The sequence below is a fragment of the Kickxella alabastrina genome, assembly GCF_025024165.1.
Source record: "Kickxella alabastrina strain RSA 675 chromosome Unknown BX661scaffold_27, whole genome shotgun sequence".
Taxonomy (NCBI): Eukaryota; Fungi; Kickxellomycota; class Kickxellomycetes; order Kickxellales; family Kickxellaceae; genus Kickxella; species Kickxella alabastrina.
Genome location: NW_026251498.1, coordinates 188,542 through 202,230, shown reverse-complemented (window position 1 = coordinate 202,230; position 13,689 = coordinate 188,542). Strand labels below are relative to the sequence as shown.

Below are 13,689 nucleotides of genomic sequence, written 5' to 3'. Positions count from 1 at the left end.
GCAAAAAAATGCTTCAGCTTTTTGTTAAGAAAAACAGGAGATATTGGAGAGTGTACAGCTAATGATACATTCAATTAGGAGTTATTCGTTAGGATCGAGATAGGCATATTCACTGTGTAGATAATCTATGGCCCCATTTATACAGCCTGCTCTGCAAAACCACATCTAATGCAGCTCAAAAATAGCAATGTTAATGTAATGCTGCGCAGCCTGAAGACATGGAAGTAGATGTCGAGGTTGAGGATCGTGAAACAAGGTTCCATCTGCATGCCGGTTGATAGGGTACTAATTGGATCATGCAGGTGTAAATTAGGGAGGCATAATAATGATGTCTAGACATGCTCCCCATTTTGCAATGCACACGCGTGAGTGCACATACACGAAAACCACAACACTGACTTGCCAAAATACCGGTCTGCTTGCAGAAGAATTAGTTTTTTTCAACGGAGTGCACAATTGGCAATGTGCACAACAAGGGCGACAAGGCACATATACAGGACAAGGCGGGCGCTAGCAACATTTTATAAAAGTTAGTAATAAAACTCTTTGTAAAATCACCCCTACTTTTCTAACACTAGACAACTAGTGCTTTTCACACCCCCTCTTACATAGCATTATTACAAAAGAAATCAAAAGTATAATTAAGGTCGGGTTTGGCACACGCATATTTGTGTGTGTGCCATCCTCAACCCTGCCCTGTTTTACACACTAGCCGTTATAATCACTAATGCCGAGTACTGACTTTTCTGCAAGCAGCTCAAATATTGAGTGTTTTGGTGTTGCAATCTTTGTGTATGCGTGCATGTTATAAAAGGGCAATCATATTTGGATAATATTATTGAATCCCTGGTCTAATACTCTATAATCTTCTTTGCCTTCTATCAGTTGGCATGCAAAATAAAAGCAGTCACTTGAATCTCAATCCCAACATTCACATCCATGTTATTTGGCTGTGCAACATTGTGTGTAAAGGCTAAAAAGGTTGTTTCAATAAAAGCCAAGTTGGGCAGAACAAAATAGAACAGAATAAATAAAACCAATGAAGTAAAGAATACATATTAGAAATAAATAAATAAATAAATGGCTGTAAATATGTCCATTCATTCTAAGCCAAGAGGAGGGAGTAGATGCGAGTGTCATAAAACTATTTTTCTAACAAGAGCCGAGGGTGTGTAATGCACAAATTATGCGAATGCTTATTAAAATGTTTGCCCCAATAGCTCCTGAACTGTAACACCCATTTGAACCTGGTCATCCTTGCAGACACACGCGGGGATGTCATCAACAGCGCCCAGCTCCAGCGACTGCCCGCGTTGCTGCCTCCTTTTCCCTGGGCGCGTGTGACATCAGAAATGGGGGCCGAGTCACGTGACAGCGCAGACGCGTAAAATATGTTTATGATATTTTACGCGTACGGCGAATTCTGAATAGTGAGCTCTTTAACTCTTCCCGTAGTCTCATTTCTATTAATATATATTATAGCTAGTCCAAATCGCATTACATTTGGTAGCACCTCAAGTTCGAAAACCCGCGCTTCCTCATCAACGACTGACTGACCGACAGACAAACTGGTTAATATATATATATAAAAACAAAAAAAAAAACAAAAAAAAAAAAAAAAAAAAAACAGTAACCATGACTGGAATGTCGCCATACGAATCGGCAATGAGATTCAGCCCGACACTGGCACCAGACGAGGACAACGCAGAGAAGGTGGCAATTGCCGTTGGACCCTGGGTGAGAGATACTGAGGAACACTTTATCCACGCAAAGCTAGACGAGAGTGAGTGGGTATTTGTAGCCTCACACAAGATCCCAACAGACAAGAAAAACGAGTACCGCAGACACTGTACAGAACACAACAAGGACCACCGCGACTGGGGAACGTTCAAGGAGTTCCTGACAACTACATACTCGCGTGCAGTGTCATACTATGACACACTGCACAAATACTACCACCTACAACAGCCTGGGACATTAGAGACCTTAGAGGAGTTTGTGGTGCAATTCAAGTACCTCGCGGAAATTCTGGAATTCAAACTCTCAGACAGGCATGTGACCACGACCTTCCTCATGAAGCTACCACCAATGCTCAACCAGCAGATTCTGAGCGAATCGACAAGCTCGACAGTATACGAGATTGATGCACTGACTTCCCGTGCCAGAGCCTTCCTGCGCATTCATGGCCGTCATGATAATACAGCTATGAATGTGGATGCAATAATGGTGAATGCAGTGCAGACAGAAAGGAGACGCAGTGGCCTGCCGCCATTTGCAAGTGTCTCCAAGCAGTCGGGCTGTACCAAGGAGATGTTTGAGAAGTGGGCTGCCAACAACGTGTGCCTTGGGTGTGGCAGTGATGAACACAAGTGGCATCGCTGCCCTAAGAATACACACCCAAAAGCAAGAAGGGCATGAGTGGATGTGAGTCCTCTGCCCTTATCATCTCTGAAATTGCCGTTTGCCCCCCAAATAAAACCGCTATTAACAGACAAACCTCACCTGAGCCCCAACTGATTTTAAATGCAACTATAGACACCAAAGCCATCCGTGTGCTCATCGACAATGGATCACAAATTACCATCATCAACGAACAGACCCGCGACCGACTTAAACTGAAATCCGAACGACTACAACACAGCCAACCAATACAACTGGCCAATGGCGCACACTACAAGGACTGCACCGAGTCGTGCACAGTAACGCTGCGCCTCCTGAGCAACCTAACAATTACAGTACATTGCCTTGTTCTCCCAGTTTCCGAAGATATAATATTAGGAAATAATTGGCTAAAAAAACACAAGGCCACATCCACAGCCACCTTGACAAGGTGACATTTGACTATGGCGGGAAAAGCTGGTCCATCCGGGGTAATGCAGAGCCTCGGACCGACGAGGACCAGCTGAAGCCTATGTCAATCAGTGCACTGAAAACTGCACGTGCAAACGACCAAATTGAGGAATGGGGATGGCTACGAATTACATTCCCTGACAACGATACCAATCCAGCAATCCATGTGGCAGCAACCACGACGACACAAGACAGGGCGCTACAGGAGCTACATGCCAGATACACCCAAGTCCTTGATCAGCCGCCCTCCAAACGACCACCACCAGGCGGCCCTGAGATGGAAATCCATGTACATGAGGGCACAGCACCTGTGACCAAGGCACCATACCGCCTGTCACATGCAGAGATGGATGAACTAGACCGACAAGTGACTGACTTACTTGCAAAGGGGTATATCCGCCCGTCATCTTCCCCATGGGGTGCACCAGTCCTCTTTGTCAAGAAAAAGGATGGATCAATGCGCCTGTGTGTTGACTACCGTGGCCTGAACGCAGTGACGATAAAAGATGCATTCCCAATGCCGCGTATAGACGATTTGCTTGACGACACCCGTGGCGCAAAAGTTTTCTCGAAAATCGATTTGGTACAGGCTTACCACCAGGTGCGAATTTGCAATGCAGACATCGCCAAAACTGCCTTCCGCACAAAACAAGGGTCATTTGAATTCACAGTTGTACCTTTCGGGCTGACAAATGCCCCTGCCGTCTTCCAACGTGTCATGAACCATGCGCTGCGCAACCTACTTGGCAAAACGTGCATCGTGTACCTAGACGACATCTTAGTCTTTTCAAAGAATGACGCCGACCATGCAAAAGATCTCGAGGATGTACTCGCCTGCCTCAAGGAGCACAACCTGCACACAAAACCCGAAAAATGTGCATTCTTCAAAGACACAGTCGACTTCCTTGGGTTTGTCATTTCAGGCAAGGGTATTGCGACTGACCCACGCAAAGTAGATGCCGTTAAAGAGTGGCGCACGCCAGAGACAATTACAGACATCCGCGCATTCCTTGGATTAAGCGGCTACTACCGCCGGTTTATTAAAAACTATGCTAGAATAGCACTACCGCTGACCGATTTGCTATGCAATACCGACTTTTCGTGGAACGACCAGGCTGACAGGGCTTTCACCGAGCTGAAGCAGCAACTATCCACAGCACCAATACTCCATCAGTATGATCCAACTTGCGAAACGAGAGTCGAGACAGATGCATCCGGCTCTGCAATTGGCGGTGTCCTACACCAACGACATGACAAGTGTGGTGCCCAGTGGCATTCTATTCGGCAAAGCTGGGACCAGCACAGCGCAACTATGCAGTCCACGAGCAAGAACTTCTTGCAATCATTCGTGCACTGGTCCTCTGGCGGCATTACCTACATGGCATCAAGTTTGAAGTGATTACAGACCACAAATCAATCGAGTTCCTTAAGACGCAAAACAACATATCCCCGCGCCAGGCCGCTGGCTGGATATCTGGCAGGAATTCGACATGAAAATCATTTACCGCAAGGGCGCTCAAAATGCAGTTGCTGACGGCTTGTCACGCTCACTCGAATCGCAACCCGACAACATAGTATACGCAGCGTCACATTCAGGCAAGGTGCCACACATGGCACTGACGCCACCGACAGGACTGACTGCACCAGCTATACCACTAAATGATGCCCCGCTGAACAACACGAGTAAAAACGATGACGCCGCACACACATCCGTACCTATACCTATGCCCATACCCATGCCCAATATCAAGACAACCACTCCAGCTGCACAGACAACGAATTTTCCGCCAACGCCAGCCGTGGTCGACAGAACATATTTGACTGCCGATGAGCGCAGAGAACTAAACCGTGCTGAATATGTGCGCAAGTCGCTGCACTACAAGAACTACCAACGCGGATGTCGCGCTGAAGCCGAAACAGAAGCCAAACGAACACAAGAGACAGTGGCTGCAGAAACGACGAGTGCAACCATGGAGACTGACCAGCCAAAGGACAATACGCACAACGACGACCTGATAGACCAATTTGAAAAATGGAAACTGTGCGCACTGTTTGTGCCACGCACAACTGCCAACAGCATGGAGGTTCAGCTGCTACACGACGATGCGACGATGCCTTGCAAGGCATATCCAGACGACGCTGGATTTGATGTATACTGTATAACCAAGTTTGTGCTCGAGCCCAAGGCCCAACACCTTGTCCCATTAGGCATCGCCGCCAAGGCGCCAATAGGCACATACCTGCGCATTGCCCCACACAGTAGCCTGGCTGCCAAGGGTGTTGTGGTGCTCGGAGGAATAGTCGACGGGGGCTACCGCGGTGAGATTTCAGTACTCCTGTTCAACACAGGCAATATAGAGATTCCGTTCGCTGCACATGACCGCATAGCACAGTTGATTCCAACCAAGATCGCACACTCACACATCACTGAGGTCAAGTCCTTTGAGGAGACAGCCGGTGGAGCCAACGGGTTCGGCTCTTCAGGAAAAGGGGGGAGGATAGCAGTCCGCATGGCTGCTGTCAAAGCGCTAACGCTGAAGACGAGCGCGAACCCTGAGAACTCCTACAAGGGCGACAGCAAGTTGGAGAAAATTATGGAGAGGTTAGTAGTGGCGAAGAACCAACATCCAGAGCCGAGCGCGACATTACAAACAAATTCCATGCACAGGGTGGTGTCCTGTTCAAGAAAGGACGCCGCTGCGTCGGAACAAAGCAAGACAGATCACTACTGCTGGCCGAGTTCCATGATGCTGCAATACACCCGGGTATAAAAGCAACATACGACAAGCTGAGTGAACTATTCTATTGGCCAGGCATGTATGTGGATTGCGAGAATTATGTCACAACGTGTGACCTGTGCCAAAGAGTCAAAGGCAGCAACAGGCCAAGCGATGGACCGCTACAGCCGCTACAGATCCCGCGACGCAACTGGTCAAGTGTGAGCATGGACTTCATTGTCAGCCTACCTAAGACAAAGGACGGATATGATGCAATCATGGTCGTCGTTGACCGCCTGTCCAAGATGGCACACTTTGTACCAACACACAATGCCGCAACCGCCCAGACAACCGCCGACCTGTATTTCAAGACCATCTACCGCCAACATGGCCTGCCCGAGTCCATAATATCAGACCGTGATCCGAAATTCCGCTCTGCATTCTGGATGGCACTGTGGAAGCAAACTGGAACGCAACTCAACATGTCCACTGCCGGCCATGCACAAACTGATGGACAGACTGAGCGTGTGAACCAGATACTGGAGTCAATGCTGCGTGCGACGTGCAACAATTACCAAAACGACTGGAACCAACACATAGTGCATGCAGAGTTCGCCTATAATAGTCGCAGCAACAGCTCGACACAGCACAGCCCATTCTATGCAAATTATAGCTTCCAACCATTGAACGCCGCCACCATCGCCTTCAACATGGAAACTGCTGAGCCCAATACCGACGCCGACGATACAATCCTGAAGATTAAACAGATTAGCGAAATAGTCAAGGAAAACATCGAATTCGCACAGCTACGCATGATCAGAAACCACGACAAGAAGATAACCTCACCCGACATTGTGCCAGGCGATGAAGTAATGATCTCGACGAACTTTACAACGCCACCTTACCTGCGTAACCGGTCCAGCAACTCACTGCAACATAAATGGGCTGGGCCCTACAAGGTCGAAGAACAGATCGGCCGAAATGCATTCCGCCTCAAACTCCCACTCGACATGCGCATTCACCCGGTCATTTCGTGGTCACACCTAAAAAAATACCATGCTGCCGACGATCACCGTGCCGCACTCCGCTCTGAACCACCACCTGTAGAAGTTGCAGGACACCTCGAGTATCAGGTCGAAAAGATTGTTGACGACCGTGTGTGGAGGCGAAAACGCCAATACCTGGTGCAGTGGGAAGGATATGGAATAGAAGGACGAACATGGGAGGACAAGAGTAGCGTGGATGAGACAGAAGCATATGAACGATATTTAACCGCGCGCGCTATCGCCAAGACCGACGGAGTCTGATCTTAAGTAGGGGCGAATGTGACATCAGAAATGGGGGCCGAGTCACGTGACAGCGCAGACGCGTAAAATATGTTTATGATATTTTACGCGTACGGCGAATTCTGAATAGTGAGCTCTTTAGCTCTTCCCGTAGTCTCATTTCTATTAATATATATTATAGCTAGTCCAAATCGCATTACAAGCACCAAAACATACCGACAAACCAGATGATGACATCGAAGACCTGATCAATGCTCTCGACAACCTGAACCTGTGTGCACTGACTGTCCCAACGACCAACAAAGACACACTACAAATCCAACTCCTACATGACGACACAATAATGCCCTGCAAGGCACACCCAGAGGATGCTGGTTTCAACGTGTTCTGCTCAAAGGAAATTATGCTCAAGCCCAAGACATGCCTGACGATCCCGCTGGGCATTGCTGCCACAACACCAACCGGCACATACCTGCGTATTGCCCCATGCAGCGGCCTGGCATCCAAGGGTGTCACCATTCTTGGAGGTGTTGTTGACAGCAACTACCGTGGCGAGATATCGGCGATTTTGTTCAACACAGATGCCAAGTCAATTCCGTTTGCTGCACACAACCGCATAGCACAGCTGATCCCGACCAAGATTTTACTGCCACGCCTGGAACAGGTCGATTCCCTCAATACTATGCTTCATGGAGCCAATGGGTTTGGCTCTTCAGGGATGGGGGAGAGAGTCGAGCTACACATGGCAGCCATCACAGCAATGGCGCTGAAGACGAGCGCAAACCCCGAAGACTCCTACAAGGGTGACAGCAAGTTGGAACACATGATGGAAACAATTAGCAGTGGCAAAGAACCAACATCCAGAGCTGCACGCGAGATTGCTGACAAATTCCACACACAAGGTGGCATCCTGTTCAAGAAAGGACGCCGTTGCGTCGGCTCAAAACAAGACAGATCCTTGCTGCTGGCTGAGTTTCATGACACCGCAATGCATCCAGGAATCCGACCAACATACGACAAGCTGAGCGAGCTGTTTTACTGGCCTGGTATTTACCAGGATTGTGAGAAGTATGTCACAACGTGTGACCTGTGCCAGCGAGTCAAGGGCAGCAACAGGCCAAGTGATGGACCACTGCAGCCACTACAGATCCCACGACGCAACTGGTCAAGCGTGAGCATGGATTTCATAGTGAGCTTACCTAAGACAAAGGATGGATATGATGCAACCATGGTCGTCGTAGACCGCCTGTCCAAAATGGCACACTTTGTACTAACACACAATGCCGCGACCGCCCAGAAGACTGCTGATGTGACATCAGAAATGGGGGCCGAGTCACGTGACAGCGCAGACGCGTAAAATATGTTTATGATATTTTACGCGTACGGCGAATTCTGAATAGTGAGCTCTTTAGCTCTTCCCGTAGTCTCATTTCTATTAATATATATTATAGCTAGTCCAAATCGCATTACAGCTGACCTGTATTTCGAGACCATCTACCGCCTGCATGGCCTGCCGGAATCCATTGTCTCTGACCGCGACCCGAAATTCTGCTCATCATTCTGGACTACACTGTGGAAACGGACGGGAACGCAACTTAATATGTCCACTGCCGGCCATGCACAGACAGATGGACAGACAGAGCGCGTAAACCAGATACTCGAGACAATGCTGCGCGCAATGTGCAACAACAAACAGAACGACTGGAACAAGTTCATGCCACTCGTCGAGTTCACCTACAACAGCCGCAGCAACAGCTCGACACAGCACAGCCCGTTCTATACGAATTATAGCTTCCAGCCACTGAATGCCGCCGATATTGTGTTCGACACCTTAACCACTGACCCCAATGCCGACGCAGACAACACAATTGTCAAGATTAAACGAATTAGCGATGAGGCCAAGGAAAACATAGAGTTTGCACAACTACGCATGATCAAGAACCACGACAAGAAGGTAACCATGCCCGACATTGTACCGGGTGATGAGGTCATGGTCTCCACAAAATTCACAACGCCACCTTACCTACGCAACCGGTCTAGCAACTCCCTGCAGCATAAATGGGCTGGACCCTACAAAGTCGTGAAGCAAATCGGCCGAAATGCATTCCGCCTCAAGCTGCCGCCAGACATGCACATACATCCAGTCATCTCATGGTCACACCTGAAAAAGTACCATGCCGCCGAAGATCACCGTGCCGAACTCCGCTCAGAACCCCCGCCTGTAGAAGTCGCGGGCCATCTCGAGTACCATGCCGAGAAAATCGTGAATGACCGTGTGTGGCGCCGTAAACAACAATACCTGGTCCATTGGGAAGGTTATGGCGTTGAAGGACGGACATGGGAAAATAAGAGCAACGTGGAGGAGACAGAGGCATACGACAAATACTTAGCAGCGCATCCAAAACACAAGCCGATCGCCGGAGTCTGATCTTAAATGGGGGCAAATGTGACATCAATTATTGCGATGTCACGTGACAATCGCAATTGGGAATTTGCGATTGTTTGAAATTGTGATTGTTTACAATCGCGATTTCTATTTTCACGGGCGATAGTTTCGAATAGATAAGCGGAGCTCTTTAAGCTCCCTTATAGTGGATTTTTAATAAAATTAGTTAGTACGAATAAGTTTTATTACAGAGCACCAGCTCAGACGCAATATCCTGCAGCTTAAAGTTGTGCGACTTCAGCGCCAATTGTGCCAAGGAATTAACCATTCCGGGCATCTGAATATCCAACGCCGCCTCACTGTCTGCACTCCCGTCAGGATTAGTCCCAGCATAGCAGGTGTGTTGCCATTTCTTCTTTTGTCGGTGTGCGTAGCATAAATCTAACCCGTACTGCAATTGATCCAGCAGATGCAAAAGTACCCGGTATGTGCCGAGTGCTGTTCCGACGCTAATTGCGAGGTAATACCGGCTATCATCTATGCTAGCAAAAGAATATTGAAAGTGTGTAAAAAATACTAAATTGTAAAATGCGAACTGTGAATTGGAAAGGAAAGAAAAAATGATAAAGTAAATTAAGAAATAAGAAAGAAAAACGTTAAAATGGGATCATTTGGCAAAATAGCAGAAATCGAAAATTATGGATATAATCAACCTTCAGTAAAATTGGTCAATGTGCGAGTTTAAAAGTATTTGTTGTTTACAGTTAAAGTGATCGGTGGATCGGTGAATCTGTAAACAAGAGGTACAGACAAGAGTTAAAATATTTATATTTTACTCATATTTTCTTCAAGTTTAATAAAATTTTAATTCTTTGCAGTTGATTTTTTGGGTCGTAAAAAGATTTATTAAAAACAAAAAAACCTAAAGTGCTAGCTTCTTGAATGGCCCAGCATTGATCTCGTCCTCAGCTGGTCGCTTAAGCTGGCCATTATCCTCTCCGAGGAGCTCAATCGCCTTGGGGTGCATATACTCGGGGGCAGCGTCCCAGTTAATCTGTCGAACAAATGTGCTGTCTGACCAGAGCCGGTGGCTTATAACCTTGTTTTCTGGTTCAAACAGAAACCGGCGCATTGCACAAATGAGCATTATGAGCCTAGCGCTAACACCATCAACACTGAACCCTTTTAGCAAGACAGCATCCTCTTGGATCAAACCCCACCTTGTGATGGCAAGGGATGGAGAATCTAGGAATTTGAATCCCTGAACGTCATCCCTCTTAGTGCCGGCTGGGCGCACTGCGTCCATAACGACATAGAGAACACTCTCCAGGTCATCAAGGATTCCCCGGATGGGGCTGCTGCTGAGCATGGGAATTCCCATGAAAAGCGGCGTCCCTGTAAATGGGTCCTTGGCCACCTCCACCTGTCCCACTGTTGTTGCATTGAACCCCCACTGTTCGGCAACCTCAATGTGTTTGAGTTGAGTTGGGTCAGTGTCCTCAGCAGCATCCTCAGCAGTGCCCCAGCCAACGACCTTGGCACAGCCCCAGTCAATGACATACACCTTGTCGTTCTTGACGCACACGTTCCCTGCTGAGATGTCCCTGTGCAGGACACCAGTGTCATTTGCCTGGGCAAGGCACAGGGTCAGCTGCTTGACAAAGCCAGGAACCAGCTCGTCTTTCTGATCGTCGGCCTTGCCTTTCAGATACTCGGCCATTGACTGGCCGCAGTACTCCATGAGCACGAACTCCAGCCGGTATCCATTAAGGTCGCTGATGAGCAGGCCACTCGAAAAGACCTTGGGAATACATTCGACTGGTCTCTTGTTGAGGATGGCGTATGCGGCACCCTCGGGCAAACGATTGACTGGGGTCCAGGAAAGCTTCAGCACAGCATCATGCTTCCCATTGAATTTCCCCCTGAATAAATGGACATGGCGCCCAACCATGTATGAATAACGCGCTATTGTCTCCTTGATACAAAATAGAGCAGCGCCATCCTTGACATCCTTGACATTCTTGACATCTTGGGAAACCGAGTATAAGACTTCGATCTTCGAATCGCCCTTGCTCTCCACATCGACTTCCTGCGAAAAAAAGAAAGAGTCAGATTCCTCTGAGACATCGCAGAAATGCCCGAAAATGTCTGACTTAAGAGTCAGTAGGAACCAGAACCGCATGAGGCATGTCTGGATTTCTTCAGCTCCATCAGACGTCGGGCTATTCGTATCAAAGCACAGCTGGCCAAGCTTGACGATGTACAGTTTATCACGATAATATGCATGAAGCGTCAGGAGGTGCCCATGGAGGTAGAAGACAGGCGCAAACGTGCGGGTTGCCTGCTTATCATTAAGCAAATGGCCGTAATCTGCGAGCTGGCCGCGAGTATCCTCTATAGGTCCGCTGAGATCTGGATCCATCTTAGCCTCGAGTATAGCATGGATGGAATGAGCATTCTCCTCTGTGTAGCCTCTGTAGTAAAACGCGATATCTGGCTTGTGCGGAGTCTTTGGTATAACCTTAAGCTGATAGTCCTTCAGCTTAAGCTTGCAGTCTGGGATTAAAGTTCCGCCTGCTGGAATATCTTTATTTGCGTCATGAACCACATCGACCATCTCGTTGAAGAGGAAGATAAAATATTTGACCAAACGAGCTTCCTTAGTCAACCCCATCAACTCATTCAAGTAAGATTTGAAAACGTCAGTAACGAGCAAATTCTTGAGTCTAGTATTCGAACGACGTGTATTGGCTACGATGCATTTGCCATCAGCCACTGGCGACCCCCTAGCTATGTCGAGGAAGAGATTGGGCCAACCCTTGATGAACCGTTCATACCGCTCCTTCACACCCAGAGATTCAACAAAGGCATTGAACAGATAGTTGTGTTTTATGTTATCGCCAAGGCATTTCAGCAGCCGCTGACGGCGCTTATCGCGTACTTCGGGGGGCTCCGATTCCCCGGGCGGCAGTTCCTCCTTTTTTGATTTTTTGAGGGCGTTTGGAAAGTACCACCTGTCTTGCTGTTCTAATAAAAAAGAAAACAAAATGTTTTAAATTAGTGTCCGAATTAGTTTTATATGCACGCAGAATAAACAACAACAAACAATTCATCAATATCATAACGATCCGTTTATATTGAAGTACTTACGCCTATTTGATTCGGCGGGGTCTTATTCGGAGGAGCTAGCTCAGACATCATTGAGAGAAAGGGAAAGGGAAATAGAAAGAGAGGGGAGAGAGAGGGAGAGAGAGAGAGAGAGAGAGAGAGAGAGAGAGAGAGAGAGAGAGAGAGAGAGAGAGAGTGTGTGTGTGTGTGTGTGTGTGTGTGTGTGTGTGTGTGTGATAAGCACTGAGGTATGGTAAAAGTAATAAAAAGTGAAGAAAAAAACAAATTGAACGAAATGGTGCGAATTGGAAAAAAGCAAATATTAAAAGTAAAAGCAAAGGTGGAAAGTTGCAAAGGTGAAAATTTGTTGCGATGGATTGCGCCAAAAACAAAAAACAATTTTTTAATATAAACAAAAAATTTGAGCTTCTCATGCTTGCATTTGGTTGGCTGAAATATGGAAACAAGAAATAATTATATTTACGGATTAATTTCCAATCGGCATTATTCTTTTCCTTGCGCATTGATTTTGAGCTTATATTATTTCTTTTGGGGCATGGTGGCTCTGCCATTCACTGCTGTAAAAAATATGCTTCCCTGACGCATACACTGAACCAGAGATGCACTTATGCTCCATCGCCTGGCTCTCGGACCAATTGAGACACAGAGCCACATGTTTCATGTGTCCATGACGGAGCATAAAATTATGAACGCAAGAGAGCTTTCACTTGGATCTTTAAGACCCAGCTGCAAGATCACTTGGCTGAAATGGCTAACAAACTCCAGGTGTACCCGGCACCGATAGATGGCATATTAGAGAAACTCGAGATACATGTGGACGCCCATTACCAGGACAAGAAGCTGGACCTGGGTATGAGATGCGGCTGGAAGGAGCTGACAGAGTACAGGTACACAACGCTGGTCAAGAAAATTCAAGGGAATCACGCAAAAGCAAGCAATAGTGTTTGTAAATGAGATTGTACATAACCAGCAGGGCTGATACAAGAGACAGTGTGAGCTTTCACGTCGAACGAGAAATGAGGGTATCCTTGACGCCTAATAAATGCCGATTGTTGATAAGAACTCCAATCTCAACAAACATCCTGAATACCAAATCCATGACAAGAAGATGATGATGGCTTGCCAAAGTGGCTGCAGACGATAGCAATGAGGGCAGGATATATGCACACTAGCTATATGGCCATGATTGACGCTTTAGTTGACAGATCGAGTGCTTGGGTTTAATTTTACTGACACCTCGGCAGACACTTCCACCGCCAGAAAATTAGACACAGGCCTGGGTAACCAGAGGCATGTAGCCAGGTTCTAAAATAGGGTTCAA

At 47.3% G+C, this 13,689-nt stretch overlaps 2 protein-coding genes across 2 annotated transcripts; both read left to right on the top strand.

The window, feature by feature from the left end:
* Positions 1-11,945: 11,945 nt before the first annotated feature.
* BX661DRAFT_187814 (uncharacterized protein) lies at positions 11,946-12,185 on the top strand (the record flags this gene model as incomplete). Its single annotated transcript, XM_051537314.1, has 1 exon — positions 11,946-12,185. A coding segment is annotated over one exon (176 nt), but the record flags the coding sequence as incomplete, so codon positions are not given.
* A 930-nt stretch (positions 12,186-13,115) lies between these two features.
* Positions 13,116-13,347, top strand: BX661DRAFT_200537 (uncharacterized protein; the record flags this gene model as incomplete). Its single annotated transcript, XM_051538424.1, has 2 exons — positions 13,116-13,268; positions 13,339-13,347. The coding sequence occupies 2 exons, from the start codon at positions 13,116-13,118 to the stop codon at positions 13,345-13,347; spliced, it is 162 nt and encodes a 53-aa protein (XP_051389250.1).
* Between the last annotated feature and the right edge of the window lie 342 nt (positions 13,348-13,689).